This window comes from Lutra lutra, chromosome 7 (assembly GCF_902655055.1).
Source record: "Lutra lutra chromosome 7, mLutLut1.2, whole genome shotgun sequence".
In the NCBI taxonomy this organism is placed as follows: Eukaryota; Metazoa; Chordata; class Mammalia; order Carnivora; family Mustelidae; genus Lutra; species Lutra lutra.
Window position 1 is genome coordinate 31675006 of NC_062284.1, and position 27242 is coordinate 31702247.

A 27242-nucleotide genomic window follows, 5' to 3' on the forward strand; every position below is an offset into this window, starting at 1 on the left:
CCTGACTCGCAGGTGCGTGGGCTTTAGGAAAGTGACATCCTCAGGATTCAGCTAAAGCTTGCTTAAGGGAGAGGTGGGACTCTGGGGGCAGGCTGTTTGGGCTTAGTTCGTGATCCACCATATATATAGCAAATTTCTCAACTTCTTGTGCCTTAGTCTCCTCATATGTAAGACAGGCACCATCATAGTATCTCCCTCATGGGGATTTTATGAGGGTTAAATTAGATAATCCACATAAGGAACTCTGATTAGTGTCCAGCATGTACTAAGTGTCCAAAAAACATTGGCCGCCATCCTGCTCTCGTCTCATTGTCACCCAGGGCAGTCGTCTGTGCTGGGCCTGGAAAACTAAGGGCTGGGTTGGGAACCCAGGGGGAGCTCCCCACTCCCATAGCTGTCTCAGATGCGAGGATTCCTGGATTCCTAGTTTCCATGATTTGTTGGCAGGCTGAGAGGAGAGCTAGTGGTGCCTGATGGAGGAGACAGCTACTCCCAGACAGCATGATTCGTTAGGTCAGCTTCCTGGAGGAGGAGGCAGTCAAACTGGGTCTTTGATGAGGGAAGGGAATTCATGAGATGGGGGTCCAGGAGGCAGGGGCAGTTCTCAGGAGGAGGAGCCAGAATGTGGACGGAGATAGAGCCAGGGGGTGGGTATCCGGTGGCTGCTGTGAAGGGAGCAGGAGGGAGAACAGGAAGTGGGGCTCAGGTGAGACAGACCTTGGAGCTTGAACTTTCTTCTGTAGTCATGGGGAGTTTGCCAAGAGGGCTCAAGCAAGGGGTGATGTAATCATAAAATTTGGAAAGATAACCTAGAGATCATGTGAGTTGGAAGGAAAGAGCATGGAGGCTAGAGACAGGTAGGCGGCAGGGGCAAGGATCCAGGCGAGGAGCGTGACAGAGCAGTCAGGGACAGATTCAGAAGCCGCTGTAGAAGATGCTAGACAAGGGGTGTCTGGATGGCTCAGTCGGTTGAGTGTCCCAAGTCTTGATCTCAGCTCAGGTCTAGATTTCAGGGTCACAAATTTGGGACCTGCCTTGGACTTCACTCTGGGTGTGGAACCTGCTTTAAAAAAAAAAAAAAAAAAAGATGCTCGACAAGATGTGTCACTGCACGGAGGGTCTGCAGGAAAAAGAAAGCAGCTGAGGCTAGCTTTGAGGTTTTGAGCCCAGGTGATTTAAATGCTGAGTCCGCCATTCAGCTCTAAGGAGGAAGATGCTGAGTTCAGCCTTGGGCTCGAGTGTAGGAGCCAGCAGGCCCTCCAGGTGGCAGGTGGGAATGCAGGTCTGGTGCTAGGAGAGGTGTCTACCGAGAGGGAGGGGGTAAATGATGGGGCCCTGGGTGTGCCACTCACTGGGAGAAAGTGTGGAGACCCTGGCCTGGAGTCAGTATGGCAGGATGACAAGCCATGCCTGGAACCAGGGCCCTGCCTTCAGGGAGCCACAGTGTTTTGGGATGTCCAAAGCCAGGACTTGGTCCAGGCCGAGGTCCATCAGTGAGGGGCAGGAGAAGCCTGGAAGATGTAGCATGAATCCTGACGGATAGGAAAAAATGTAATGGGCCAACAACTGACACTCTCTTCCAGCTGGCAGTATTCCTAGTGGATGTCATTTGGGTCAAAATGTATGCAAGCAGGTGTGCAAGAAAGTATGCGTGTGTGTACAGGGGGAAAACTAGCAGGAGTGCATAGATGAGAGTGTGTATAAAACTGTATTATGTGTGTGTGTGAGAGAGAGAGAGAGAGGGAGAGGGAGAGAGAGAGCATATACACTCAAAGGCAAGCATGGGTGTGTGTGAACAAGACAAGGCTGGAGGAGAACATCCCTCTTCTGACTTCCCCTGCCCCCGTTTTATTATCTTCACTCCTCTTTAGCCTCTGGGGAAGGAGAGGTCTGGTCTGGTCCTTGGTCTGGTCCTTGGTCTGGTCCTTGAGTCTCTGAGTTCAGGGTCAGGGTCTTCTCTTGCCTCAGCTCCCTTGAGGGATAACCTACCTCGGAGAGGGATCCGTGAAATGTTCCAGGTGTCCGTGTAACAGGGCTGCTTGGCTTTTTGCCATCTCCCGTTTCTTCTGCACAAGACCTGCTCCTGGCCTGTAGGCCACACCCACCTGCCAAGAGGCCACCTGCCAACTTGGATGCCAGGTAGGAAGTGAGGTCCAGGATTAAGGAAGGACAAGCCTGGGGTCCTGGGGCTGCAACTGGGATGAGGTGTCTTCCTTTTAGCTTAGAGAACACTGGGATGGGGCGGGTCATCTGGATTTGGAGAGAGCAAGGCCTCTAACTTGGGCATGCGCCAATTCCAACGTTTCTGAGTCTGGCTGTCCCTCACTTCCCTGCCGGGCCCTGCCACCCGCCACCATGGACACATACCCTGGATTGTGGGAGCTAATCATGACTGATTCTAGGGGCAGTGAGGTGCTGGGGGAAATATGGCACATACAGCCTGAGGTTTTGGAAATGTTACTGTTCCCTCCTCCACGGACCTTAGGTTTTCTGCTCCTTCTACAGTATGGCACAGCTGTGTCCAATTAACCGGGATGCTTTTAATATTTGAGAGGCGTGCTACTTCCCCCACCCAGGAAGTACCTCGGAAGTCTGTGGCATCAGGAGCATGGGTCCTCTCCAAAACTCTTCACAACTCTCTCTTCTCTTTTTCTCTCTCTCTTTAAAATTTTATTATTGAAGCAGAGGTGACATACAATGTTACATCTTTCAGGTGGAGAACATAATGATTCAACGATTTTATGCATTATTCAGGGCTCACCACTATAAGTGTAGTCACCATCCGGCCCCATCTCTCTCTCCTCTCTCGTCTACAAGAGAGGACTACAGCCACTGTGATAGGTTACCTCCCTGTGTGACGCAGAGGTGCCAATAAGGCTGGTCTCCCTCCCTGCATCCCACTGAGGTGCCTGAAATCCTAAGCAGTCAGGCTCTCAAGTCCCCCCAGACCTCTCGGGATCTTGTTCTGTCCCTCACTCACTGTGTGATCTTGGGTAGATACTTCTCTCTGAGTCGCAGTGTCATCATCTGCAGAACACAGATGTCAGCAGCCACCTGAGTGTTGGGGTGAGGATTACATGAAGTAACGCATGGAAAGCACGAACTAAGTGCTTGATACATGTGAAATGGGGTCTTTATGAATTCAGTCACCAAGGAACCCCTAAAAAAAAGCCCAGGAAAAAACAAAACAAAACAAAAAAAGCCCAGATCCTTAAGGAATCACTTGAGATGTTTCTTATCACTGGTCTTGGCGAGAATAGGGATCTGGGAGCTGAAGATACAGCGGGGAGCCTGCGGCGAATTCTGCCTGGGTAGAGCAGCAGAATGGGGTTGGCAGGCGTGCTGGGAGCTGTCCGTGGTGCTGGTTCTCTCTCTCTCCCCCTCTCACCTGGCCCTCCTTTCAGAAATCTGTGCAACCATCTTGTAAGAGTAAGGAGAGGTAGTCCCCAAGGCCAACAGCAGCTCCCAAAAGCCCAGCTCCTCCAGGAGCACTTTCTGGTCTCACCCTTCTGGGCCATTGTGAGCCATACCTGGGCTGCTGCCTAGGATGGTTTCTTCCATCATTGCCCAACTTGTCTTCTGTCTAAGCCTTGTATTCTGACTAGACCACGAGCTCCCTGAGGCGTCTGTCTGCCAAGGTAGACTGGTTCTGTTGTCTGTTCACAGAATGTTGTGGTCCTTGGCTTCCAGCACTTCGAGCTCTCTTCCACCCCCACCCCCAGTAGATACTTTGCTTTGACTCTTCTATGGAAGATTTCATCTTCCTCCCTCATCTCTTTACTGTGAATTTGTTGACTTGAGCTCCTTACTGACCAGAGGGTTTTACATATATCAGTCAAGTCATTTTTATAACTCTAAGTTAGACACCGTTATTATTCTCAGTGAGCAGACAAAGAAACTGAGGCATGGAGACGTTAAGTGACTTGCTAGTAAATGATGGAACCAGGAATTGAACCCAGGTTGGCCGGCTCTGAAAGCCTTTCTCCCCACCATATTCTGCTGTGTTTTGGTGACTCTTTGATGCCACAGGATAGTGGTTTCTGGGAAGGAATGCTCCAGCATTCCGACCCCAGCCCAGATCAGGCACCAGAAATATCTCTTAGCATCTGGAAACTCACGATTGAAATAATTAGTCAGAATGCAAGGAAATGGTTGTTTTTGCCTCATGTAATTTGGTTTTATGAAGACCACTAAATGCAAACATTTTCCTGTTAATTACTGTCTCAAATTTGGTCTGTAATTGAGAGAACTAGAGCTGGGGAAAGTGTAGAAACCCGCTGGAGTGGCAGGCCTGCCCGAGTCAGCATTCCCAGCCGCCTTGCTGCCGCTCTGTTAATTTTAGAAACTCCTCTAGCCTGTGTGTATTATTAGCTTTATGTACAGAGGACCATGGGGCCCTCAGTAGCCTCTCGATGCCAGTTTTGTTTTGTTTTTCCCAAGAGATGAAATGAAAGGGAATGGTGGCCATGTGTATATAGGGGTGTTTGCAGACTCTGTGTGTGAATGGGGATACCTGTTTGTAGCTACTAATGAGCGTCTGCAGCTGTCTTTGAATGACGTGCATGAGGCTGTGTAGAGAGTGTACACAGCTCAGGAACATCCCATAGAAGCTGAAACCATCCTCCTGCGGCCCACGTGTCATTAGCAGGACGTGCTGTTTCCATGTGGTGGGTGTGATGGCTGGGGTGGGCTCCTGAGTCTTAGGTTGGGTTGTCCCAGATGGCAAAGGGGGATTGGGGCTAGAGAAATGGTGGTGGGTTGGAGGGCAGAGAAGCAGCTGAAGTTGACCTTAGCATCAGCTTTAGAATGAGAAGCTTTAAGCCTGAGAGGCCCTGGCTTGGGGTCCTGTCTTGAGGCCGTGAATGGTTTGGCCTTCAAAGGAGCTGTCCAAAGCTGCCCTTCCCTGAGCTGTGTGGTATGGGATGGCTCTCTTGCCCACCTCCAGTGAGGCAGAGCCTGCTCTCTCTTTGACTCGTAGCACCATTTTGGATCTGGCAAAGAAAGCAGTTTGCTCTGAAGTAATATTTTTTTTTCAAAACTGGAACTCTTGGGGCACCTGGGTGGCTCAGTGGCTTAAAGCCTCTGCCTTCAGCTCAGGTCATGATCTCAGGGTCCTGGGACAGAGCCCCACATCGGGCTCTCTGCTCAGCAGGGAGCCTGCTTCCCCGTCTCTGCCTGCCTCTCTGCCTGCTTGTGATCTTTTTCTCTCTGTCAAATAAGTAAATAAAATTAAAAAAAAAAAAACTTAAGGGGCGCCTGGGTGGCTCAGTGGGTTAAAGCCTCTGCCTTCGGCTCAGGTCATGATCCCAGGATCCTGGGATTGAGCCCCGCATCGGGCTCTCTGCTCAGTGGGGAGCCTGCTTCCACCTCTCTCTCTCTGCCTGCCTCTCAGCCTACTTGTGATCTCTGTCTGTCAAATAAATAAATAAATAATAATAATAATAAAAACTTAAAAAAATTAAAACAAACAAAAATCCCTGGAACCCTTCTGGCAGGAACACTTTAGTTTTGGAGTGGGACCCTCTGAAGGCTCGAGGGAGGCTTGTCTTTTTGTCTCCTCTCTCCTGGCTTTCTCGCAGTCGAGAATTAAAGATTGTTGAAAGGTTATTTCTCTTGGGAGAGGACATGCTCATTTCTGCCTGACTTAATACCTTTATCTGTCATTGTGTAACTGTCTAAACTAATAGCAGAGGGAATAGCTATGCAGAACAGCTTTCAGATCTTGGGGCCAGCCCCAGGGTAGCTGGTACTCGGGCAGGGTCCCTGGGATTGATCGGTCATACCTTCCTAGACACGGGGTCTGTGCCTGTCTGTGCTGTCTGCACACTCCAGAGGGGCCCTTGCTAGGCCAGGTGGTTTCATCCTGAGGGGCCCTTCCCACCTCCCTCAGGAAGACCTTGCAGTTGCTTTGACACCTTAGGAGAAATGGTACTGTAAGCCCCCACTGATCTCACTCCATTGCATTGAGTGGCAACACACAGGTGCCTGAAATCCCCTCATTAACACTTCCTGCCCTTGAAGATTTCACTGTCCTTCCCCAACCCTCTGTTAGAACACAAACCTCTGGGGGAGAGAGATGGCCAGGCATTTTCTGACTATAGGGGATAGACGAAAGGGCGACCCCAGAGAGCCAGGGTGGGTAAAGGCCAGATCAGAATTATGGGATGCAGTGTTTAGACTCCACCCCTTATTGCACAGTGAGGAAACTGAGGGCCAGAGAAGGCAGGGCACCTGCTTGACATCACACAGGCTGTCAGTGACCAAGCTGGGACTGGATCCCAGGCCTCCTGCCACCCAGGTACCCGCCATGTGTCTGGTCCTCACCTGCTCTCTGGTCACGGTCTGTAGCTTGTCTGCCTGCCAGCCTGTCTCAGGCCATAGCTGACCCTCAGGGAGGATGGAGCAGCTTGGCTGGAGCCTGGGGAATTATAGGTCGCACTGGTCCTACTAAAACTAAAACAGCTTCACACTTCTCTCTGGATCTCATTGTTTGGTTTACCTTTCAGCCTGACTCCCACTGGGGAGCAGGGATGGGAGAGGGAGGCTTGTCACTGGGGAGCAGACAGGGACAGGCAGAAGGTATCCTTAGGGAAAAGAGAGCTTTTCTGTTCCACTCCTCTCCATATCTTGCCCATGGTACCCTTGTGCCTATCTCACGCAGTGACTCAGAACCTCCCAAGACTTCCCTCTTCCACACATGTGCTCTCTTGGAGTTTTCTCCTATAGTCTGTAACTTATTCTTTCTGTCCTCCTGGCGACTGACCCCTGTGTCTCTGGGCAGATTTTATTGGGACCTGACTATGCTGCTGCTGATGGTCGGAAACCTCATCATCATTCCGGTGGGCATCACCTTCTTCAAGGACGAGAACACCACACCCTGGATCGTCTTCAACGTGGTGTCAGACACATTCTTCCTCATCGACTTGGTCCTCAACTTCCGCACAGGGATCGTGGTGGAGGACAATACTGAGATCATCCTGGACCCACAGCGGATTAAGATGAAGTACCTCAAAAGCTGGTTCGTGGTAGATTTCATCTCCTCTATCCCTGTGGACTACATTTTCCTCATCGTAGAGACACGCATTGACTCTGAGGTCTACAAGACAGCCCGGGCTTTGCGTATCGTCCGCTTCACCAAGATCCTCAGCCTCCTGCGTCTCTTGCGTCTCTCCCGCCTCATTCGATACATTCACCAGTGGGAAGAGGTGAGTGGCCAGACCTAAACCTCTTGGTGGGGAAGGGGTATTTTTCCCACAGGGTGGGTGAGCGGCCAGCAGGCAGGCTCAGATAGCCGGATTTGGGCTGGCAGATGGTAGCAGGCACATCTTCTCCAAGAGGACAAATGATAGTAATTTCTTGACTTCTTGACTTCTTATCCTGGGCTAGATATTATGAAAATCACTTTGCAGATGGTATCCCTTGTAAGTCTCTAACAACTGTAGCGGTACTCATTTTTTACAAAAGGAAACCAAGAGGCAGAAAGGGATTTATATGAGGTCACAGAATCAGTAATTGGTGAACCTGGACTCGAGAGCTTGCACAGTTAATCACTGGGCTATACTGTAGGGAATGCAAACTCAGGAGACTTGAGGGGCCAGGCAGGGAATGTGATGGGTGAAAAGGGCCAGTGGGAGGCAGTAGGGAGTGTGGCAGACTGTGGAAAACTGAAGAATACATCTTCTGTCTGCCTCTACTCCACCATAGCCACTTGTTGCCAAGTAAGAATCGGCCCAGGGTTGTGAGATCTACAGATTGATCATGAGAAGCAGAAATCTGGTTTTTGTGCCAATTTAGTTGTCATGTATCTTAGGTGTCATGGAGGTTCTTCTGGAGCAGACCCTGAGGTGAGGATTTGCATGAAAGTGGCCTTTTTTCCCAGTGAGCCTGAGGCAGGAGTGTTTCCAGGAATTATCTGCTGAGGGATTGGGGAAGAGGGACAGGGAATGGAAGGAAGGAAGCCAAGCAAAGTGCCACAGGGAGCTCTGGGGACAATGTACCTCACACCTCGGGCAAAGAGTTGGAATTTTTCTATCCCCTTGCATGGCAGCCCACGGTTCAGGGCACTCCCCGCCTGCCATTGGTGCTAGCAGGCAAAGCAGCTTCCAGCAGCCTGGGGCGGGTCTCTGATAAAGAGCCACAGGGGCTAGCGGCAGGGAGTGAGAAGCATCCAAGGAGCCTGGAGTTGTGTGCACGCTAACTGTAAAGAGATCGTAGGGACTGTGGGCAGAGCACCGGCTCCAGAAATGAAATAAAAAATTGTGAAAGAACTGGGTGGGCCAACACCATTCTGAACAAACCTAGCTGAGCCACGGGCTGAATGCAAACATCTGTGGGAGGAAGAGGGGAGCACTGTGGGCTGCAGTTCGGAAAAAGGCAGGTGACCATCTGACTGTGCGAGCGCTTCTGTCTCAGTCTGCCACCACCCAACTATGCCTTGGGGCCGCAGCGGCAGGCAGGCTGACCTGCAGGAGCCCGCGTGGGGGTAGTTGTGCTCTGTGAGGCCACCCACCTTGGGGTCCGGAGCGGGCCGGAGCCTGGGGGAGCTTCATGCTGAGGTGCGTTTCTTGCCACGGCTCACTGCCAGTCTTCTGGTCCCCAGGATCCCTCTACTTGGTTGGTTGGACGGAAGTTCCTGTGCTCGGGGCATGAATCCCCCACCCCACCCCAGGGGCAGCCTGGGCCCCCCCCAGTAGCACACATGGCCAATGGTCGGGGTGCTGGCAGATTAAGTTCAGGGGTATCAAGAAGGCCTGTGCTTCAGAAGTGCCCACACCAGACTGGGAGCATCACTCCGTGGCAGAAATTCTCTTTGTCTAGGAGAACTGGCGGCATTCCTGCTGACGGAAGAGGGGCCGTGACTTGCCCAAGGTCACACGGGCAGCCAGGCCTCTGGAGGGGCTGGAGCAGAGCCCAGTTAGCTCTCTGGACTCACAGCAATGACCGGTCCCTGCCTGGGGCAGTGGAAGGTCCAGGGGCTTGAGCTAGGATTATGCATGTGAGACCTGAGTTAAAATCCTGGCTCCACACTGCCTGGCTCCATGACCTTGGGGACACCTTGCTTCCCTGAGTCTTAGTCTCTTATCCGCAGAATGGGTTTCATCCTCACTAGATTGTTGTGAGACGATGTTTATAAGACGCTTAGCAGGAAGCCTGGTGGATGGTTTGGGAAATGTCCCTCCCCGCCCATTTGTTTGCGTAACCCTCTATGTCTCTGTGGGTGGGTGAGGGGTGTTACTTTTCTCAAATACTTTTTTTTTCCTTAAAGATTTATTTATTTATTTATTTGGAGAGAGAGCGAGCACAAGTGTGAGGGGCAGCAGGAGAGGGAAGGAGAATCTCCAGCAGCAGACCCCACCCTGAGCGCAGAGCCTGATGCCAGGATCAATCTAACGACCCTGAGATCACAACCTGAGCTGAAACCAAGAGTCGGATGCTTAACTGGCTACACCACCCAGGAGCCCCTCGAATATTTTTTACCCTTTATTTTGCTGGCTCCTCACACCTAGCCAGCAAGGTAAAGCAGGCGGGACTGATTCTTCCTGTTTGTCCTGAGGAACAGGGTCAGAAGCTCCAGGTGGCCCAGGGGTAGGATGTTGGAACTGGGCCTCCTGACTCTGGGTTCCTGCATTCTTAGGTGGCCTGAAAGCAGGATGACTTTGATTCTGTTGTCTGTTCCTCTGTTAGGGACACCTCCCAGCTGAGGTTGGGAAGACAGGCAGCTGAGCAGGTGGAGGGGTAGGGTGGGGTGTTCTGTGTGATGGGTTGGGTTTGAGCTACCTATAGGACATCCAGGCACAGAGAGCTGTTGGCCTGGGGATCTGAGCTCAGACCTGAGTGGGGAGAGGGTTAGGGTGAGGGTTAGGGGCAGGAAGGATGGAGGCAGATTTCCTGGAACTCCCTGACAGGCTTGTCTTTTGGTTTCTGTCCCAAGTAGAAATACCACAGTCTCTAGAGACCTCTGGGCGGACTTCTGGACCATGATGGCTCCCTCAGTCCCCAAGACCCCCTCCAGCCTTCTGTTTGTCTTGAACTTGCAGCTAGACTATCATTAAAAGCAGAGAAGTAGCTGCTCTTTCCCTTCTCTGGCACTGGTTCAAGTCTCCAGGCTCCGGCCCCCTGGGAACCATCCTTGCTGCTTCCTGACGCCTAGGCCCTGGAGGCCATACTATTTGGGGCAGAGCTGACAGAATTGCCCAGGGCTGGGCAGAGTGAGTCCTGGAAGAGAAACTAAGTGCTTCTCTCATTTCCCTGTACCAGACATCTGGGAGCCCAGTCCAGGGCTTCAGTCCCAACTGCCTCTCTGGCCTGGCTGCCCTCTGGGCTATCCAGAACTGCCCAGGCAGGCTCTTGCCCCGACTGTTCCCTGGGGTAGACAGAGATCCCAGGAGGCCTCAGTCTGGGCTCTGAACTGGACATGGGTACTGAGTGTCCTGGGCAGGGAGGGAGATCCCAGGAGGCCAGACAGATGACTCCCCACCCCCTCTATACACACCCTTCTCCAGACTACCAGCTGGGGAGGAAATTGCTTTAAGCTGGCTTCTGTGGGCACACCGCCCAGCCAAGGGCTTCCGCTGCACGTCTGGGATGGGATTGGGCTCCCCCAGCTGGCCCCAGGAACCCCGTCTCCACATCCTCTACAGCCTGCCCTGGCCCTGGACCTTCTCACCTCAGTTTGGCCTGGAGGCAATAGCAGGGACACCCAGAAGTCCCAGGTCTACATGAGACCTGGGAAAGGAGATATTCAGTAGAGAAAACCCTGCTCTCTCTCCTCCGATAACTCCCTATGTGAGTCTCTTTCCTTTGAGGGGCCTCAGTTTCCCCAAATGTCAGGTGTGCCCTGATGTTCTAGGGGGTTGGGAATTGGTCCCCACTCCAGCCTCCCCTGGCAAGGATGACATGAGCTGACCCTGAGGACACTGTTGTGGTCCTGGGTGGGGGCTAGAATTTCAGCCCCCCTGTGAAGAGGAAACAGCTTGACCGAGGCCCCTGGCTTCAGCTGCCTCACCCAGCCCAGCCCAGCCCAGAGCCCTGTCAGACAGTCCTCAAGTGTTATTAGCAGGTCTTGGGAGTCAGGGGAGGTGGAGGGTCTCGGCAGACAAAGGCCACCCTCTCAGAGGACGCCAGCCTCTGCCTCCAACCCGGGCGATCTAGGTCAATGTTCTCCTCCCCAGCCAAGCCTCTTCCCTCCCTCTGAGGTGTGAGCTTGTTACAGGCATGGAGGCTATTGTTAGAAACCATGGTCCGTCCACCCCCCCCAACCCCGGATGTTCCCCTGCAGGCCCAGCACCCCAGTGACCCATCCCAGCATCCTCTTTCTCTCAGCGGACAGGAGCCGTGGGAGGAAGGCTGGAGGCAGGAGGCTGGGCCGTGGCCGAGCCTCCTGATGAGTCTCCTCCCCCACGGACCTTGATTTTTCTTTGATTTTTCTTTGTCTCTCTCAGAATCCAGGAGTGGTCCTAGGGATAGGGGTCGGCGCTCTCTACAGGCCCCAGGAAGGGACCCAGTATGGCCCTCCATTTGGCTACCTCCAGGCAGTCTCCATGACACACACGCACCAGCCATCCTCTCAGGCCTGGGATTGCTGACCCCAGTGTGGTCACTGGGTCCTGAGATGCAGGGGGAAGTTGTTCCTTTTCCCTGAGGAGAAAACGAGTCACCCTGGGAGGGAATTCAACCCGGCCCCAAGATGAGGCCTTGGCAGAAACTCCAATTGCTGGTCTTGCCCCAGGACTGAGAAACCACCTCTTTGTTTGAAGGCTGGGGAAGAGAGGGAAGGAAAGGAACAAACATACATTGAGTACCTACTGTATACCAGCTGTGGACATCATCTCTCCTGATCCCCAAGACAGCCCTGGGAGCTGGCAGTTGTTGACCCATTACACAGAGAAGGCGCTTGGCCCAGGTGGAAGACATGTCGCTCTGTCTCCGCACTGTGGTGGGAACACTACAGTGCCTCCCCCGAGGGCCACATGGGGCACAGAGAGTGAGCCGTCCAGGCTGTCCGCCCAGCGAGCCTTGCAGGGCCTGGAAATGAAGGTACTCAACCCCCACAGTCAGAACCAACATCATAAAAGGGGGTTTTAATGAAGTATAAAGAGCAAGATAAATATTTGTGCAACGCAGCTGACTTGCGGATGGCCTGCAGCCCCAGCCCACAGCGGGGACACACAAGGATTTAGCTGCCTCTCCCGGCAACGGCCAGCCTCACTCTCAGCAACCACATCTGGGTGCCGTTGGGTTGGGCCTGGGGTGAGTGTGCTCACTGCCCGGGGTACCCTCCTTACCTAAATGGGTGTCTCTGCCCCTGCCACCAACTCTTGGCAGGAAGTTCAGGTTTTGCTGTTGGGCCTTTGAGAGCCAGCCACAGTACCCCTCCCAAGCACCCAAAACTCCCACCTTCCCACCCCTCCCCACCTCAACCGGGCCCCCTTCCAGCAACCGCCTGCTTCATTAGTCCAGTGCCCAGCTCCCCCACCACCACCCCAAAGCTCTGCAGGACACGTGAGTCTGTGCCCACCTCCAGGAAAAGGCACCTTTTCCTTCCCATGCAGGCAGAGGCGGAGTTCCTGTTGGCTGCACCTGCCCAGAGTGGGGGCTTTTCCAAATGCCGCCCTGTACACTCGTGGCGGCCCTGACCCCCTCTTCCCCATCCCGGTCACCATCACCTTGCCCTTTACCTCTGTCATGAAGCACATCTCAGTTCCTGAGAGCACACCACATGCTCTGCCCCAGTCATTGCTGAGGTCATGATAAAGGCAAAACTAGGCAAGGACCCGATCCTGGAGGAAGATGAGCTACGAAGGAACCAGAAACATAGGTCATACCCAAAGAAAAGCAGGTATTGCATGAAAATATACCAATCCAGATAGCTCTGTCTCAAAGGCCCAGAGGGATTCATGCCCGGGGCAGATTCTGTGAGCTGCCCCGGGGGAGGGGGGGCACTTTCTCAAAGGGGTCCCAGGCTACCTGTAAGATACACTGCATACTACAGAAGCTGCATAGTACTCTCTCCCACAGACCCCGCAATTACGGCCCCGCTTGGGCCATTGGAACAGAATACCACGTACCTGGGGGCTTCGACGAACATTTATTTCTCACAGTTCTGGAGGCTGGAAGGACAAATCGGGGTGCCAGCATGGTCACCTTCTGTCTGAGGCCCTCGTCCTCATTTGTGGATTGCCACCTGCTTGCTGTGGCCTCACAGCTGAGAGCTCCTCCTTCTCGTGTCTCTTCTTCTAAGGGCATAGACCCCATTCATGGGGCTCCACCCCCCATGACCTCATCACCTCCTGAAGGCCCCAACTCCTAATGCTATCACAGTGGGGGTTCGGGCTTCAACATATGAATTTAGGGGGACACAAACATCCAGTCTAGGAAACCAAGGAGCTTTGTAATAAAGACCCTACCCATGCTGTGTTCGGGGCCCAGAGGACTTTCTTAGCCAGTTTAATTCTCTAGCAACCTCGAGAAATGGGGGGCAGATATCTAGCTTGTCTTAGCTGATGGGAGGCTGAGATGCAGTGGGATGTGAGGACAGGTGCCGGCCATCTCTTAGACTGGATGGTTCCACGTCACTTGCCTTCCCCACCCTCTTGAGTCTGGGGAGCTGGTGGCATCCTGGTCATCTTGGACTCTGAAAGGCTAGTGATTTGCCCAAAGTCATAGAGCTATTGGGTTCACCTAAGCAGTGAAGAGCCCAAAGTGAGATCTCCCCTCAGAGCCGCAGCTGGGGTGCTGGTGCTCAGGAGCTGCTGGGCATGGTGGGGAGAGGCTGAGGAGCTTCCCAGGCTCGGGGTCCAGGCCCCACGGCAAGGCCAGCAGTGGACGGATGGCCAGAGTCACCACTGCACACTCAGGCATGCCCTGGCTCCTAGACGCGGGCCCCAGACCCATCCTGCCCTGGCCGGTGTCTCATGCCCCACACCCCTGACGTTGACATTGACGCAGCAGCTCGGTGGGGAGTGGTGTGCTGACAGCCTGGAGCTTACTGAGGCGAGATGCTGGGGAGTTCCAGCCGCGCCTGGGTCCCTTTGCCGTGTGAATTCAGCCACATCGCTTAGCCACATTGGGTTTGAGTTGTTCCATCTGCAAAATAACTCCTGGAAACCATCATTCCCACACTGGGCCAGTCTGATAATCTGTTGGCAGCCCTGGGCTCAGACGTGCCTCTCCCACTGCCACCATGACGGTGGCCAGTCCCTTTCCTTCTCCAAGCCTTGGTATAAAATGGATTAATAATATTTTCAGCAAAGGGTTGTTGTGAGGTTAAATGAGATGATGGCTGTGGGCCCACATGCCCCCACTCAGATGTGGTGTTATTGTCCCTCTGACACCAGGGCCACAGGGGTGATGGACCACCACCCTCCCTGAACCTTTCCAGGATCCACTTCATCCTGAAAAGTCTCCATCGTCTTTTGGCTAGAACATCCAGAGTTGTGCTAAGGCGGGTGCAGGTGGGCACGACCCTGGACGCAACCAACAAGCAGTATTCATGTTTGGCTTTTCCAAACCTTGCCCCAAACTATGCCCACATTTCAGAAGGGGAAACTGAAGTCACTACTATCAGAATGACCTGCCCTCCGCCACCAAATTCTACCCCATCCTGCCCCCAGAGTCTCCTAGGCCAGGGCAAGACCAGAGTCCAGAGACCTCTGATTTCCTTCCAGATCTCTGTCCCCTCACTGCCCCGTCAGTATGGGGATCCCCGTTGATACCAGACCAAGCAGCAGCTCTGGGGAGCGGGGCACGGATGCTGGGATGTGCCCACCCTGGCCCTGCCCCACCAGGCTTCAATCAGCCTCTCCTAGGAGCCACAGGAGTGGAGGTGCACGCTGGCGCTGGGCTGTGGTTGCAGGCTCTGTGCTTTATTAAGCGATACGGGAGAGCATGACTACTAATACATATGAATGAATCATAAAGATTAATTATTAACAACAACCCATCAATGAGTAATGGTTTGCAATTTGTGGAATACTTCTATAGTACCGAGAGCTTTATATGTATAATTTAATACCCCTGACGGTCCACTCGGGTAAGAATTTTCATTGCCATTTTCCAGATGAGGAAACATAATCAGAGAGGTTCAGGGACTTGCTCAAGGTTGCACAGCTGGGAATTGGGTAGAAGTGGGTCTGGGATCAAGGTCTGTGTGATCGGGGAGCCCGTGTGTCCATGCTGCTTCCCCTTCAGTTCTGTGGCTGCCCCAAGCAGAACCCCTCTCCCCACCCCCCCACCCCGCCCTGCCGCTGCCCAGCCACTGGTAGGTCCTCCGCCTAAAGCAGCAGGTCTGGGGAAACACAACGGCCCTGGTGTGACGACAGACTGTGGTCCCCTGAGGAGCCTCGTGCTGGCCGACTCTTCTCCCTGTGGTCTTCATGGCCTAGAGACAGCTTCTCCGCCCACTCTGGGGCTGCCGGGGACTCCAGGGGCCCTCCCTTCAGATATCCGGCCTGCAGGGCTGAATATCCTGGGGGAGGCTCCCCCATCTGCCTGAATCCCAGGAGCCGTCCCCCTGGGTCCCCCAGCCTGCTTATTCCAGGCCACCTTCCTGCCACCTGCCACCCTTGACCCCACGCGCACCTGCACCCGCACCAGGCCGGCTGCTCCGCCAAGTCCGCATATGGCGGTGCCCGGCAGCCGCCACAGGGGCTGGCAGAGCGGGGCCACCCCCTCTCGGCCGGCCACCCATCTTAACGTTTCTTTCCATCTGCCTCCAGATCTTCCACATGACCTACGACCTGGCGAGTGCCGTGGTGCGCATAGTGAACCTCATTGGCATGATGCTTCTGCTCTGCCATTGGGACGGCTGCCTGCAGTTCCTGGTGCCCATGCTGCAGGACTTCCCCGATGACTGCTGGGTATCCATCAACAACATGGTGGTGAGTGCCCGGCAAGAGTGGGGCGGGTGCTGCCTGGGTGGACAGAGTCGCTCCACAGCCTGGGAGTCCCAAGCCCCGGCACGTGGGGTCCTGGGCTGCCCCCTTGGTGCCCATGGGCGCAGGACTCCAGCTGATATAGGTCCGTCCCAGGGCCCTCAACTGCGCCCTGCTCGCTCCCCGGCCTTCTTCTGGCCTCCCGCGCCGTCAGGAGCCCTGGTGTTTGGCCCTGACTTCACCCAAGGAGACGGAGACCTGGCCATTCTCAGACCGTATCAAGTGTGGCCAAGCTGGGCTGGGGGCTCCGGCCCTCCTCCCTTGGTTCCCCAGAGGCAGACCAACCCTAAAAGCCGAGCCCGAGGAAAGAGAAACCTGTGAGGAGCACTGTGGACAGCGCCTAGGCTGGGCTGCCCTTCTGCTGAGCTGGGCTGTCCTCTACCTGCTCCTTTCCCTGCCCCACCTCTCAGACACACACTGCTCTGCGGGGGTGAGGACCACCTCCCTACCACCAGCCCTGTGAGGGAAGCCATAACGCAGACCCCACCCCCCCATCGCCTCCCAAAGATAGAGTGGGCACTGGGCCGGGTGAGGACCCCCTAGACCCGTGAACATTTCTCTGGGTCTGCACGGTTGGGTCTGGCAGCAAATCCCCAGAGCCCCAGGGGAGGAGAAACCAGCTTTGAAAGAGGCGAAAGAGACCCTGAGGCATCTTTCAGCATCAAATAGGCCTTTACAAAACAGCCTTTTGATCAGCTAAGTGTAAATGAATCGGCCATAGGGATTGAATTTCCTGGTCCCCAGAGGCTCAACGGGAAGGCCCGAAGCCCTGACTGGAGGTAGCTGGGGGCCACCCCAGGTCCCCAGGCCGGGATCCGAGGCCAGCACCCCAGGATCAGCCCCGCTGACCTCCCAACCTGGTCTGCACTGAGAGCCACCAGACCCGCTCAGCTTTGTCTGGGACCATCTGAGTGACCTTGAACGTGGCTGGCAGTGCTGAGCCTTTCTCCAGGTGCCAGGCTGACCGTGGGGGGGGGGGGTCTGGGGCTCTGGGCACCGCTCTGCGGGCCCTGCGCATCGTTGCTTAACATGTCCCCTGTGTGAACAGGAGACAGTGGGGAGGTGGCAGATGCTGGGGTTCATCTGGCAGCTTCCTCTTCAGGGACAGTTTCCTCTGTGTGAGGGTGACAGGCCCACACACGCACTATATTCAGGAGATGGCCCTTCTGCGCCCAGCGTTCCCACACAGAGACTTCCTTGAGACACTGACTGGCTTTGGAGACAAAAATAGCCAGGAGCCTCACTCACTCCCTTCCTCCCTCCAGCCCCCAAGCAGTGTCTGTTCCAGACAGCCCAGTTCCTGGTGGGGGTGGACTAGGGGGCCCTCAGCCCTGGACCCATTCTGGCAGGGCTCACCCAGGAGGCAAGTTAGCTCTGCAGCGCTTAGACTTTGCTCACCCAAAATGAGGACAGTGTTTTTGGCTCGGTCTGCAGGAGCCTGTCCCCCCAGGGGAAGCATATCTGGTTTTATAATTGAGGTCAGTGGGGAAATGGGCTTCACTTGGCAGTAGTTTGCGGGGGGGAGGGGGGCATAGAGCTATTTCAGCAAGTGGAGGACAGCAGGGTGGCTCAGCCTGGAGACTTTGGCTGCTTAGGGGGGCTCTAGGCAGCCCTATGGGGACTGAGAAGTCAGAGGGGGTGAGGCTGGCTCCCCTCCTTTTGCTGGGGACTGGTCCCTGATCCCCCAGAGCAAGAGAAAGGCCCAAGTCAGGGATTCACTGTCATCACAGGTCACCAGCGTGGGCCTCCTGCCCCTCACCCGAGACCTTCAGCCAGCAGCAAGGTTGGGCTTGCTGGGCTCAGCCACTGGGAAAAGTTAGGCTGAGGGGTGGGAGGTGGCAGGGGCCTTTCTAGCTGCTAGTGAGACTGGCGGCCATTCACAGCACCCCCTCCAACTTGTCCGCAGAACAACTCCTGGGGAAAGCAGTATTCGTACGCACTCTTCAAGGCCATGAGCCACATGCTGTGCATCGGGTACGGACGGCAGGCGCCCGTGGGCATGTCGGACGTCTGGCTCACCATGCTCAGCATGATTGTGGGTGCCACCTGCTATGCCATGTTCATCGGCCACGCCACGGCCCTCATCCAGTCCCTGGACTCCTCCCGGCGCCAGTACCAGGAAAAGGTAGGGCGGAAAGCTGGGGTCCCTCTTGGGTTGGCTTGGGAGAACCTGACCCGCGGTCCCCAGGGAGCACGGGCTGGCAGCCGGGGTGGGTCCCCACCAGACCCCTGACGTGTCCTGCCTTCTACATCCTCTGGCCTCGGCTGCTCGCCTCTTTCTCGTGGGCAAGTTCCTGAAACAAACAAAACCTCACGTTGTTTATGATTGCTGAATCTGTGGCTCAGCCCGTGGAATTGAAGTTCGCCAGTGCCCTCTGCATTACTAAAGCCAATGGTTCCCTTTGGGTCCCCCCCACCCGCCGGGCATCTCAGTGGTATTTGACAGTTATCACTCCCTTCTTGGCTTGGCACTTGGTTTCTGTAACTGCACACTCTCGGCTTTCCATCCTCCCCCTCTGGCTGGTCCTTCTAGCTCTCCCTGTGCAGTGGGGTCCAAGTGATATACCCAGCTGTCCATGGAGTGTGGGCATGTTACTTCCCACCTCTGTGGCCCATTTGCTTATCTGTAAGATGGAGACAGCAAGGAGAAGGGGTCATATCATGGGGTTTATGAGGAGGGAGTGCTGTGTGCCAACCGCTAAGACTGTGTAAGCATGGAGTAGGCTCTTCAACATTTATTGGCTAAATGAGCTCCATCTGGCACCTTCCATTCCATACTCTGTCTGCATGGCAGATAGATCAGGCACCTAAAAAATGTAAAGTTGATCATATCATCCTGCTTAAAACTCGTCAGAGTCTTCTTATTACTTGCAGATGCAGAGGAACTCCGCAGTGGGGTTCCTCAGCCTGGCATTTAAGGGGCATAATCTGGCCCCTGCCCTTCTCATGCCCAGATCATGCCATGGGCCCTACAGCCCTCTATTCCAGCCTCACCAGGCCTGCTCCTTGCATGTGCCCTCCTGCCACAGGGCCTTGGCACGGACACTAGCCTGGAACGCTCCTCGCTCCTTTTCACCAGACCACTTCTCCACCTCTCAGCCTGCACTTCACCTTGGTGAGCTTTCTGTGACCCCGTCAGCCCCACCCATCATGTGAACCCCTGGTGCCCTCTAATTCCCCTTCACCACACTTGGGACTCCTGCCATATTTGATTCCTCTGTGCAGTCTGTTGTTCAGTGTCCATGTCCTGCCTGTCCGGGTGGTGGCTCCGTGAGGGCAGGACCCAGGTCTGTCCCTCCCTATTGAATTGCCGGGGTCATGTCCGGCACTTAGCAGGGCTTAGTGTGTATTGATTAACTGGCTGCCTGCCTGCCCCATGTGCTGTCCCTTGCTGGGGTGACCAAGACATGGAGGCCCAGGTCCCATCCTGCCAGAAGGAAAGTTCAGGAGTCTGCAGAGCCAGCCCAGGGTGGGAGGGGCAATTTGGGGAGGCAGAGAAAGAAGGTAGAAGAGAATTCTAGGCTAGCCACCATGATGAGCATGATGGGTGGGAAAGAAATCAACCTGATTAGAACAAAGGGTTCTGGGTTAGGAATGAGGGGGCTGGAAAGAGGAAGGAGAGAAGGAGTCAGGTTATAAAGGCCAGGGTTTAGTCCAGGGCCAGGGGAGGGATCAATGTGGGCCTGCATCAGGGCCCAGCTTGTGACCAGGTCAGGACTCCATGTGAAACCAGGATCAGGGCTCGGTGTGGGACCAGGAAGGGGGCTCAGTTGGGACTCCAGTCAGGGATAGTTTAGAAGAAGCACCAAGGTTCATTCGAGGGCAGAGTCAAGCTGCTTGTGACTTTCCATTTGAGAGTTGTCTTTATTTGGTTCTTTAGCTAATGGCTCTCCAATATGATTCACCCATAAATCTCTCTGAAATGTATTACCTCCCTTTGGTCCCCACTTCTCGCTCTCGCCTAATCACTTTAGCCAGCTTCCAACTCCCGCCCCGTCTCCAGACCCTGCCTCCCCACCACTATGGATGTTCCAGGCATGGGGAATTCTCTAAAACACAGCTTTAGCTGTTCTGCTCCTGTTCCCATAGCCAGAAGGGAAGTCCCTGTCTCCTGGGGCTGGGCACAACCTCGAGCAGACAGAGCCAGCTTGGCTGGAAGAATGCATGGAAACTTCATCTCCCAGGCCTCGGTTGCCTGCTGGCATCTGTCTGCAGCCATACTGTGTCCCCGCCTCTTGGGAGCACCAATGTGCGAAAACAGGCTCCCCTCTTCTGCTTGTTCCGGGGGTATAGGAATTTCCCTTCCATCTCAGTGTGGGAAAACTCTGCTCTTGCCTACTCTGTTTCTGCCTAACATGCCCCTGTGGACCCCCACTCTGCGCCCGCAGTCCCAGGATGCTGGAGCAGATCCCACAACTTCACCCCGGGTAGATGGGAGCATTTCGTATTTGCTTGAGCCCTGGGCCTTTCAGGTCTCAAATCTCTTATCCCCAACCTCTGCTTAGGGGAACTTGTTCTACCCTGGCCGTCCCCGTAGGCTAGAGTCACTCTTCCACAAAATGACTTGGAGCCAGCCAGGGGCCGTATTTGGATACACAGCGTATGACGGGTCAGGCATCCTGACTTCAGCCTCTGGGTCCCATCAACCCACTGTGGCCCAACCCTGCTGCCCAGCCAGTGTGATCACTGGTAGCAAAGAGTTCCTCCAGGACCTGTGAGCCTTCTCTCGTCCACAGTGTGACACAGGAAAGAGCCATGGGCAGAGGAAACTTGATTTACCAAACAACTCTGGTTGGTTGGCCTGGAATGGGGATTTGGATAGCCCCTGTTGTCCCCAGCCAGCTCCAGAGCCCTGGGCACGCTGATGGAGGCCCTCTCCCACCCCAGGCAGCTGGGAGTCAGGACCATGGTTTGGGGCACACCCCCACCGAGGATCTCAGCATCGAGGAGCCAGGCTGGGCCAAGGAGGCCTACAGGGTCCGTGCCAGCTCTGGTCAGCAGCAGGCCGAGGCCCTCAGGAGGTGACGCCCTCTCCCTCTCTCCCTCTCCCCCGACTCAGTACAAGCAGGTGGAGCAGTACATGTCCTTCCATAAGCTCCCACCCGACACGCGGCAGCGCATCCACGACTACTATGAGCACCGCTACCAAGGCAAGATGTTCGATGAGGAGAGCATCCTGGGCGAGCTGAGCGAGCCGCTGAGGGAGGTATGTGGTGGCCGGGGGGGGGGGGGGGGTGCCGGGGCTTGCGGCCAGGAGGGGAGCTTCCCTCCTGCCGGGCGGCTCCCTCATCTTCTCCACCCTGTCTGGGGATTAGGAGATCATCAACTTCAACTGCCGGAAGCTGGTGGCCTCCATGCCACTGTTCGCCAACGCGGACCCCAACTTCGTGACCTCCATGCTGACCAAGCTGCGCTTCGAGGTCTTCCAGCCCGGGGACTACATCATCCGTGAGGGCACCATCGGCAAGAAGATGTACTTCATCCAGCATGGCGTGGTCAGTGTGCTCACCAAGGGCAACAAGGAGACCAAGCTGGCAGATGGCTCCTACTTTGGAGGTGAGGTGGCTGGCGGAGCCCTAGGGGGACAGGGGAATGGGCTGGAGAGATACTGAGGGCAATGTTTGGGGCTCTTCTGGCCCCTGCCTGGAGGTGAGGGCCTGTGGCCCTGTGTGTGTGGGGGGGAGCTGGGGCCCGGGAAGAGCCTGGCACCCACTTGGGGGCATCAAGTGTGGTCACCCCTGGGGATGGGGCCTTGTGACCGTCAGGAGTCCCTACCAGACGGTGGGAACCCAGGTCAGGGGCGAGCAGGAGGCCCCTTCGAGCACCCCCTCCCCACTCCCGCTGTTCTGGCAGAGATCTGCTTGCTGACTCGGGGTCGGCGAACGGCCAGCGTGAGGGCCGACACCTACTGCCGCCTCTACTCGCTGAGTGTGGACAACTTCAATGAGGTGCTGGAGGAGTACCCCATGATGCGGCGGGCCTTCGAGACGGTGGCGCTGGACCGCCTGGACCGCATCGGTGAGGGGACCAGGCCGGGTGGCGGCTGGGAGGGGAACCCCTTCGCCCACCCCCTGGCCTCCCGCTCTGGCCTGAGCCCCTGCTCTCCTTCCGTGGCCCAGGCAAGAAGAACTCCATCCTCCTCCACAAAGTCCAGCACGACCTCAACTCAGGCGTCTTCAACTACCAGGAGAACGAGATCATCCAGCAGATCGTGCAGCATGACCGCGAGATGGCTCACTGCGCTCACCGCGTCCAGGCCGCCGCCTCGGCCACCCCGACCCCCACGCCGGTCATCTGGACGCCGCTGATCCAGGCGCCGCTGCAGGCCGCCGCGGCCACCACCTCGGTGGCCATCGCGCTCACCCACCACCCCCGCCTGCCCGCCGCCATCTTCCGCCCCCCTCCCGGCCCCGGGCTAGGCGGCCTCGGCGCGGGGCAGACGCCCCGACACCTGAAGCGGCTGCAGTCCCTGATCCCGTCGGCGCTGGGCTCTGCCTCGCCCGCCAGCAGCCCGTCGCAGGTGGACACGCCGTCTTCCTCCTCCTTCCACATCCAGCAGCTGGCCGGCTTCTCCGCGCCCGCGGGCCTGAGCCCGCTCCTGCCCTCGTCCGGCTCCTCCCCGCCCCCCGGGCTCGGCGGCTCCTCCCCGGCTCCCACGCCCTCCGCCTCTGCAGCCGCCACGGCGGCCGCCGGCTTCGGCCACTTCCACAAGGCGCTGGGCGGCTCCCTGTCCTCGTCCGACTCTCCGCTGCTCACGCCGCTGCAGTCCGGCGCCCGCTCGCCGCAGGCCAACCAGCCGCCGCCCCCGCTGCCGGGGGCTCGGGGGGGCCTGGGACTCCTGGAGCACTTCCTGCCGCCCCCGCCCTCCTCCCGGTCCCCGTCGGCCAGCCCCGGGCAGCTGGGCCAGCCACCTGGGGAGCTGTCCCCGGGCCTGGCCGCCGGCCCGCCAAGTACGCCAGAGACGCCCCCGCGGCAACCCGAGCGGCCGTCCTTCGTGGCGGGGGCCTCCGGGGGGGCTTCTCCCGTAGCCTTTCCCCCCCGCGGAGGTCTCAGCCCCCCAGGCCACAGCCCCGGCCCCCCAAGAACTTTCCCAAGTGCCCCCCCTCGGGCCTCCGGCTCCCACGGTTCCTTGCTCCTGCCGCCCGCCTCCAGCCCCCCAGCTCCCCAGGTACCCCAGCGCCGCGGCACGCCACCCCTCACCCCGGGCCGCCTCACCCAGGACCTCAAGCTCATCTCAGCCTCCCAGCCGGCCCTGCCCCAGGACGGGGCGCAGACTCTCCGCAGAGCCTCTCCGCACTCCTCGGGGGAGTCCATGGCGGCCTTCCCGCTTGTCCCCAGGGCCGGCGGCGCTAGCGGGGGCAGCGGGGGCCTCGTTCCCCCGGGGAGGCCCTATGGTGCCGTCCCTGGCCAGCATGTCACTCTGCCTCGGAAGACATCCTCAGGTTCTTTGCCACCCCCTCTCTCTTTGTTTGGGGCAAGAGCCGCCTCTTCTGGGGGGCCCCCTCTGACTGCTGCCCCCCAGAGGGAACCTGGGGCCAGGTCTGAGCCAGTGCGCTCCAAACTGCCGTCCAATCTATGAGCGGGGCCCCTCCTTCCTTCTTCTCTCTCCTTTTTTTCTCCCTTCAGGTTTAACTGTGATTAGGAGATATACCAATAACAATAATAATTATCATTAAAAAAACCCCACACCAGAAAAACAAAAGACAGCAGAAAATAACCAGGTATTCTTAGAGCTATAGATTTTTGGTCACTTGCTTTTATAGACTATTTTAATACTCAGCACTAGAGGGAGGGAGGGAGGGAGGGAGGGGGGAGGGAAGCAGGCAGGGCCCAAAGGCAAAAGCCAGAAGAAGGCAGGTGGGGGTTTCTGGGGCTTGACGGCAGCAGGGGTGACCCACCTTTGGGGTTTCTTAGAGCAGATCTGTTATTGTATCGGTTTTAGGGCAACAGTCACCACCAGCCCCGTAGCTGTGAACTTGGAGCCCCATTCTGTGGGGGTCATCTTTTTCCCCCACAGGAAGGGGTTGCCCCTGGATATGTTCCTGGGGAGCCTCAGTCACCTGAGTCTTTGAGACAAAATGGGGCCAGGGCCCTGAGAGTCTTGCATTTTTTTTCTACTGCAAACTTAGCAAGATATGTATATGAACATGAACATGTATATGTATGTAAGATGTGTATATGTATAGCTATGTAGCGCTCTGCAGAGCCGTGTAGATAGCCACTCACATGAGTGCACATTGTAACCCCATGTTGCCAGGACACCCAGGTCACCTTACATCCAGCAACCCGCCCTGGCCCTCAGGCTGGGCACCACAGGGTCTGGGGAAGTGTTCTTTCCAGTCCTCAGGGAAGAGGACCCCAAGACCTCTCAGCAGGCTCCCTTCCTTACCATCTCTGGTCTCAAGTCCAGTCCTAGCCCGACATCTCACCACCTGGAAGCAGAAGACCCCCTCCTTCCCTGTGGGGCTCAAGCACATCCTATCACCTCCGTGGCCCTCCGTTTTCCCATCTGTATGGTGGGAGGTGAGGCGAACTTCTATTTATTGAGTCTGCTCTGTGCCAAGCACTGGTTTAGCACTTTACACACATTAACTCCTTCAATTTCACAAAGACCATGAGGTGGATACTTTGATTCTCCCCATTTCACAGGTGAGGAAACTTGAGTTTGAGGCCATTTTTTCGAGAATTGTGTAACTAGGAGTGGCAGAGCCAGGAGTGATAGGAGATTTAAATCCATGACTGCCTGAGGCCAAATCCTAGTTCCCTTCCAGAAGCAACTGTTGAGAGGGACTGAGTGAGTCCCCAGGTGTGGTGGTGTGGGAAGAGACCAGATTTTGGAAGCAATGAGACCTGGGTTCAAATCCCAGTCCTGCCACTTCTTAGCTGTATAACCTTGGGTTAGCTATCAGACCTGAGTCTGTTCCCTCGCTTGTAAAATGGGAATGATTATAGTACCACTTCACAAGAACCTATGAGGACCAGATGAGAAAAGTAGCAGATGTGAAATGCCCAACCTCGTGCCTGGCACACACCATAGTAGGTGCTCAATAAATCACATCTCTTCTGTTCCCTCCTCATGTGCCCAGCCCACCGCTCCAACAAGCTTTGGTGAGAGCCCAGAGAACCCTGGCTGAGGGCTCCAGGACCTTATGATCTCAGGACACAGGAGGTGACTGGGCCTCCTGAAGGGCCTCCTGTGGCCAGCCACGGGCTTGAGCCAGGCCTTGAGAGGTGGGAAGAGTTAGGAGGAAGGAAGGAAAGGTAAGAGAAGGGGGGAAGCGAGAAAGGGGAGTGGGGTGGGAAGGAGGACACAGGATGGGCCTGAGGTGGATGTGCAGGTGCGGAGAGGGCTTTGGGTGGGGATCCAGAGGTGTTGGAGGGCAGCCGGAGGGGACTGGCCTTGATTCTGAAGGCACCTGGGAGCCAGAAGCAGGTTCAGAATGGGGGCCGATGTGAAAGCAGCTCAGATGCCTCCTGAGGGACACTCCTCTTCTCCAACCAGACCCTGCCAGAGCCAAGGTTAGTGGTCTGCCTCCACCTGCCTATCAGGCTGGAGCAGGTTTGGCTGCCAAGACCTGCACAGTGTGGAAGGCTGGTCCCGCCATGTCCATCCAGAATCCCTCTCCATGCTCCAGCCAGAATGAAGTCAAGATCAGATTTGGTCCTGAGTTGTCCTGGGATGTGGGGCAGGCCAGTATCTCCATGGATGGGCCACATGAGAGGGAGGCAGTCATCCAGGGCAGAAGGTAGTGAGAGATCCTGGGAACCTGGAGAGAGACAAAGCACCTAGCTGTGGTCTCTGTTGGGCAGGAGAATGCCCCTTAAGAATGCCCCTTGGGCCCAGGGAGTTTTCAGAGCTGGAAGGATTTAAGTGGCAGCCTCCACCTGAGCCTGGCTCCCACCCTACTAAGGAAGGCCATAGGACTTGATCCAAAGCCAGTCTAGTCCTGGAGGGGGTGGGAGAAGGGAGAGGAGCAGGGGTGGAGGGTGCAGGGGCATGAGGCGTGAGGACCATCCCCCTTGCCATCAGGGCCTGGTCTCACCACCCTCTTCTCTGCACACATGCGTGCGCACGTGCACACACATGCGTGCGCACGTGCACACACATGCGTGCGCATGTGCACACACACGCATTTTAGAAAAGCTCTGACCCAGTCCAGCCACTCCTCAGAGACTGGGGAAACCAGGTCCTATGAGTGGGCCGACCCATCTCCAAACCCCCACAAGCAATTTTCAAATCTACCACTTTTAAAACAAAACGGTAAATGCACCGTGTTGTATATTTTATTTAAATAAAAAAATGCCAGCAGATGCTGTCTTCTTCAGGTGTCAGGGATTGGGAGAAAAGAGTAAGGTCAGCAGGGTAGGCTGGAGGGCTCAAGAGCCAGGCTGTGGTGAGTGGGGAGGGCACAGCCCCTAGAGCACATGTGGGCACTTGGGGGGCACAAACCTGTGACCCCAAGAGCAGGGGAGCAAAGATGTGAGGGAGTGTGGGAGGGCTGGCTGTGGGTGCAGGTGTGCTTTGTTTATGGGCTGGTGAGTCATTAAGGAGGAGTGTGAGTGTGTGTGTGTGTCCTTTGTCAGCTGGTGAACATGTGAGACCCTGACTCAGACCCTGCCCCCACCAGCTGCCCGGAATGGGACTCCTTGGTGCTCCCTGAAGGGGAAGGAGCACAGTCACTGTGCATGTGGACTCCATTGGGATACTGAAGTGGGAAATGCCGCCTTAGCCTGATCAGATGGGCCCTTCAGAGGGTGGCTGGGGGACCAAAGGTGATGGCTGGGGTAGGGCGTCATGGCCAGGATGGAGGGTTTCAGAGTGGCCTAGAATGGGGCACAGCTGCTGGGCCCCTGTGCAGGTTGGGGAATCTGAGGGCACACTGGGGATGGGCGGCTTTGCTATTGGGGGGTGGGGCACCTACTCCCTGCTGACAGGCAGGGTCCCTGGGTTTGGCCCCCAGACCCTCCGTGAAGCCTTCAGGCAGTTGCCCTTACCCCCTCCCCCACCTCCCCGGGCTGTGGAGGGTGCCCACCAGTCCTGCGCCTTGCTGGATAAGGGAGAGGCAGCCATCTGTGGCTGGAACGGTGAAGTCCCCAGGGCTCCCGGCTTGGAGCGGGGACTGCCTGCCATGTGGCCGCCTGCAGGAAGAGGGGAAGTCCTCAGAAAAGGGCAGGGAACCCGGTCCCCATCACTGATTGCCAAGTGGATGTTGTTTCCATGGGAACCGGCCTCGGAGTCCCGTTGCTAAGAAGGTAGCTCCACAGGCCCAGTGTCCCCATGACAACTGCCCCCTGCGGCCCAGGCAGCGT

The 27242-nt window shown here is 56.2% G+C and overlaps 1 protein-coding gene across 1 annotated transcript in view; it reads left to right on the forward strand.

Moving 5' to 3' along the window:
* HCN4 (hyperpolarization activated cyclic nucleotide gated potassium channel 4) overlaps positions 1-23707 on the forward strand; it is a 41532-nt gene extending 17825 nt beyond the window's left edge. Inside the window, exons 2-8 of the mRNA XM_047739281.1 lie at positions 6782-7205; positions 15717-15878; positions 17839-18057; positions 20992-21138; positions 21248-21488; positions 21786-21950; positions 22052-23707. Of these exons, the coding sequence (XP_047595237.1) occupies positions 6782-7205; positions 15717-15878; positions 17839-18057; positions 20992-21138; positions 21248-21488; positions 21786-21950; positions 22052-23511 (2818 nt within the window). The 3' untranslated portion in view covers positions 23512-23707. The remainder of the gene's footprint in view (positions 1-6781; positions 7206-15716; positions 15879-17838; positions 18058-20991; positions 21139-21247; positions 21489-21785; positions 21951-22051) is intronic.
* Positions 23708-27242: the final 3535 nt, after the last annotated feature.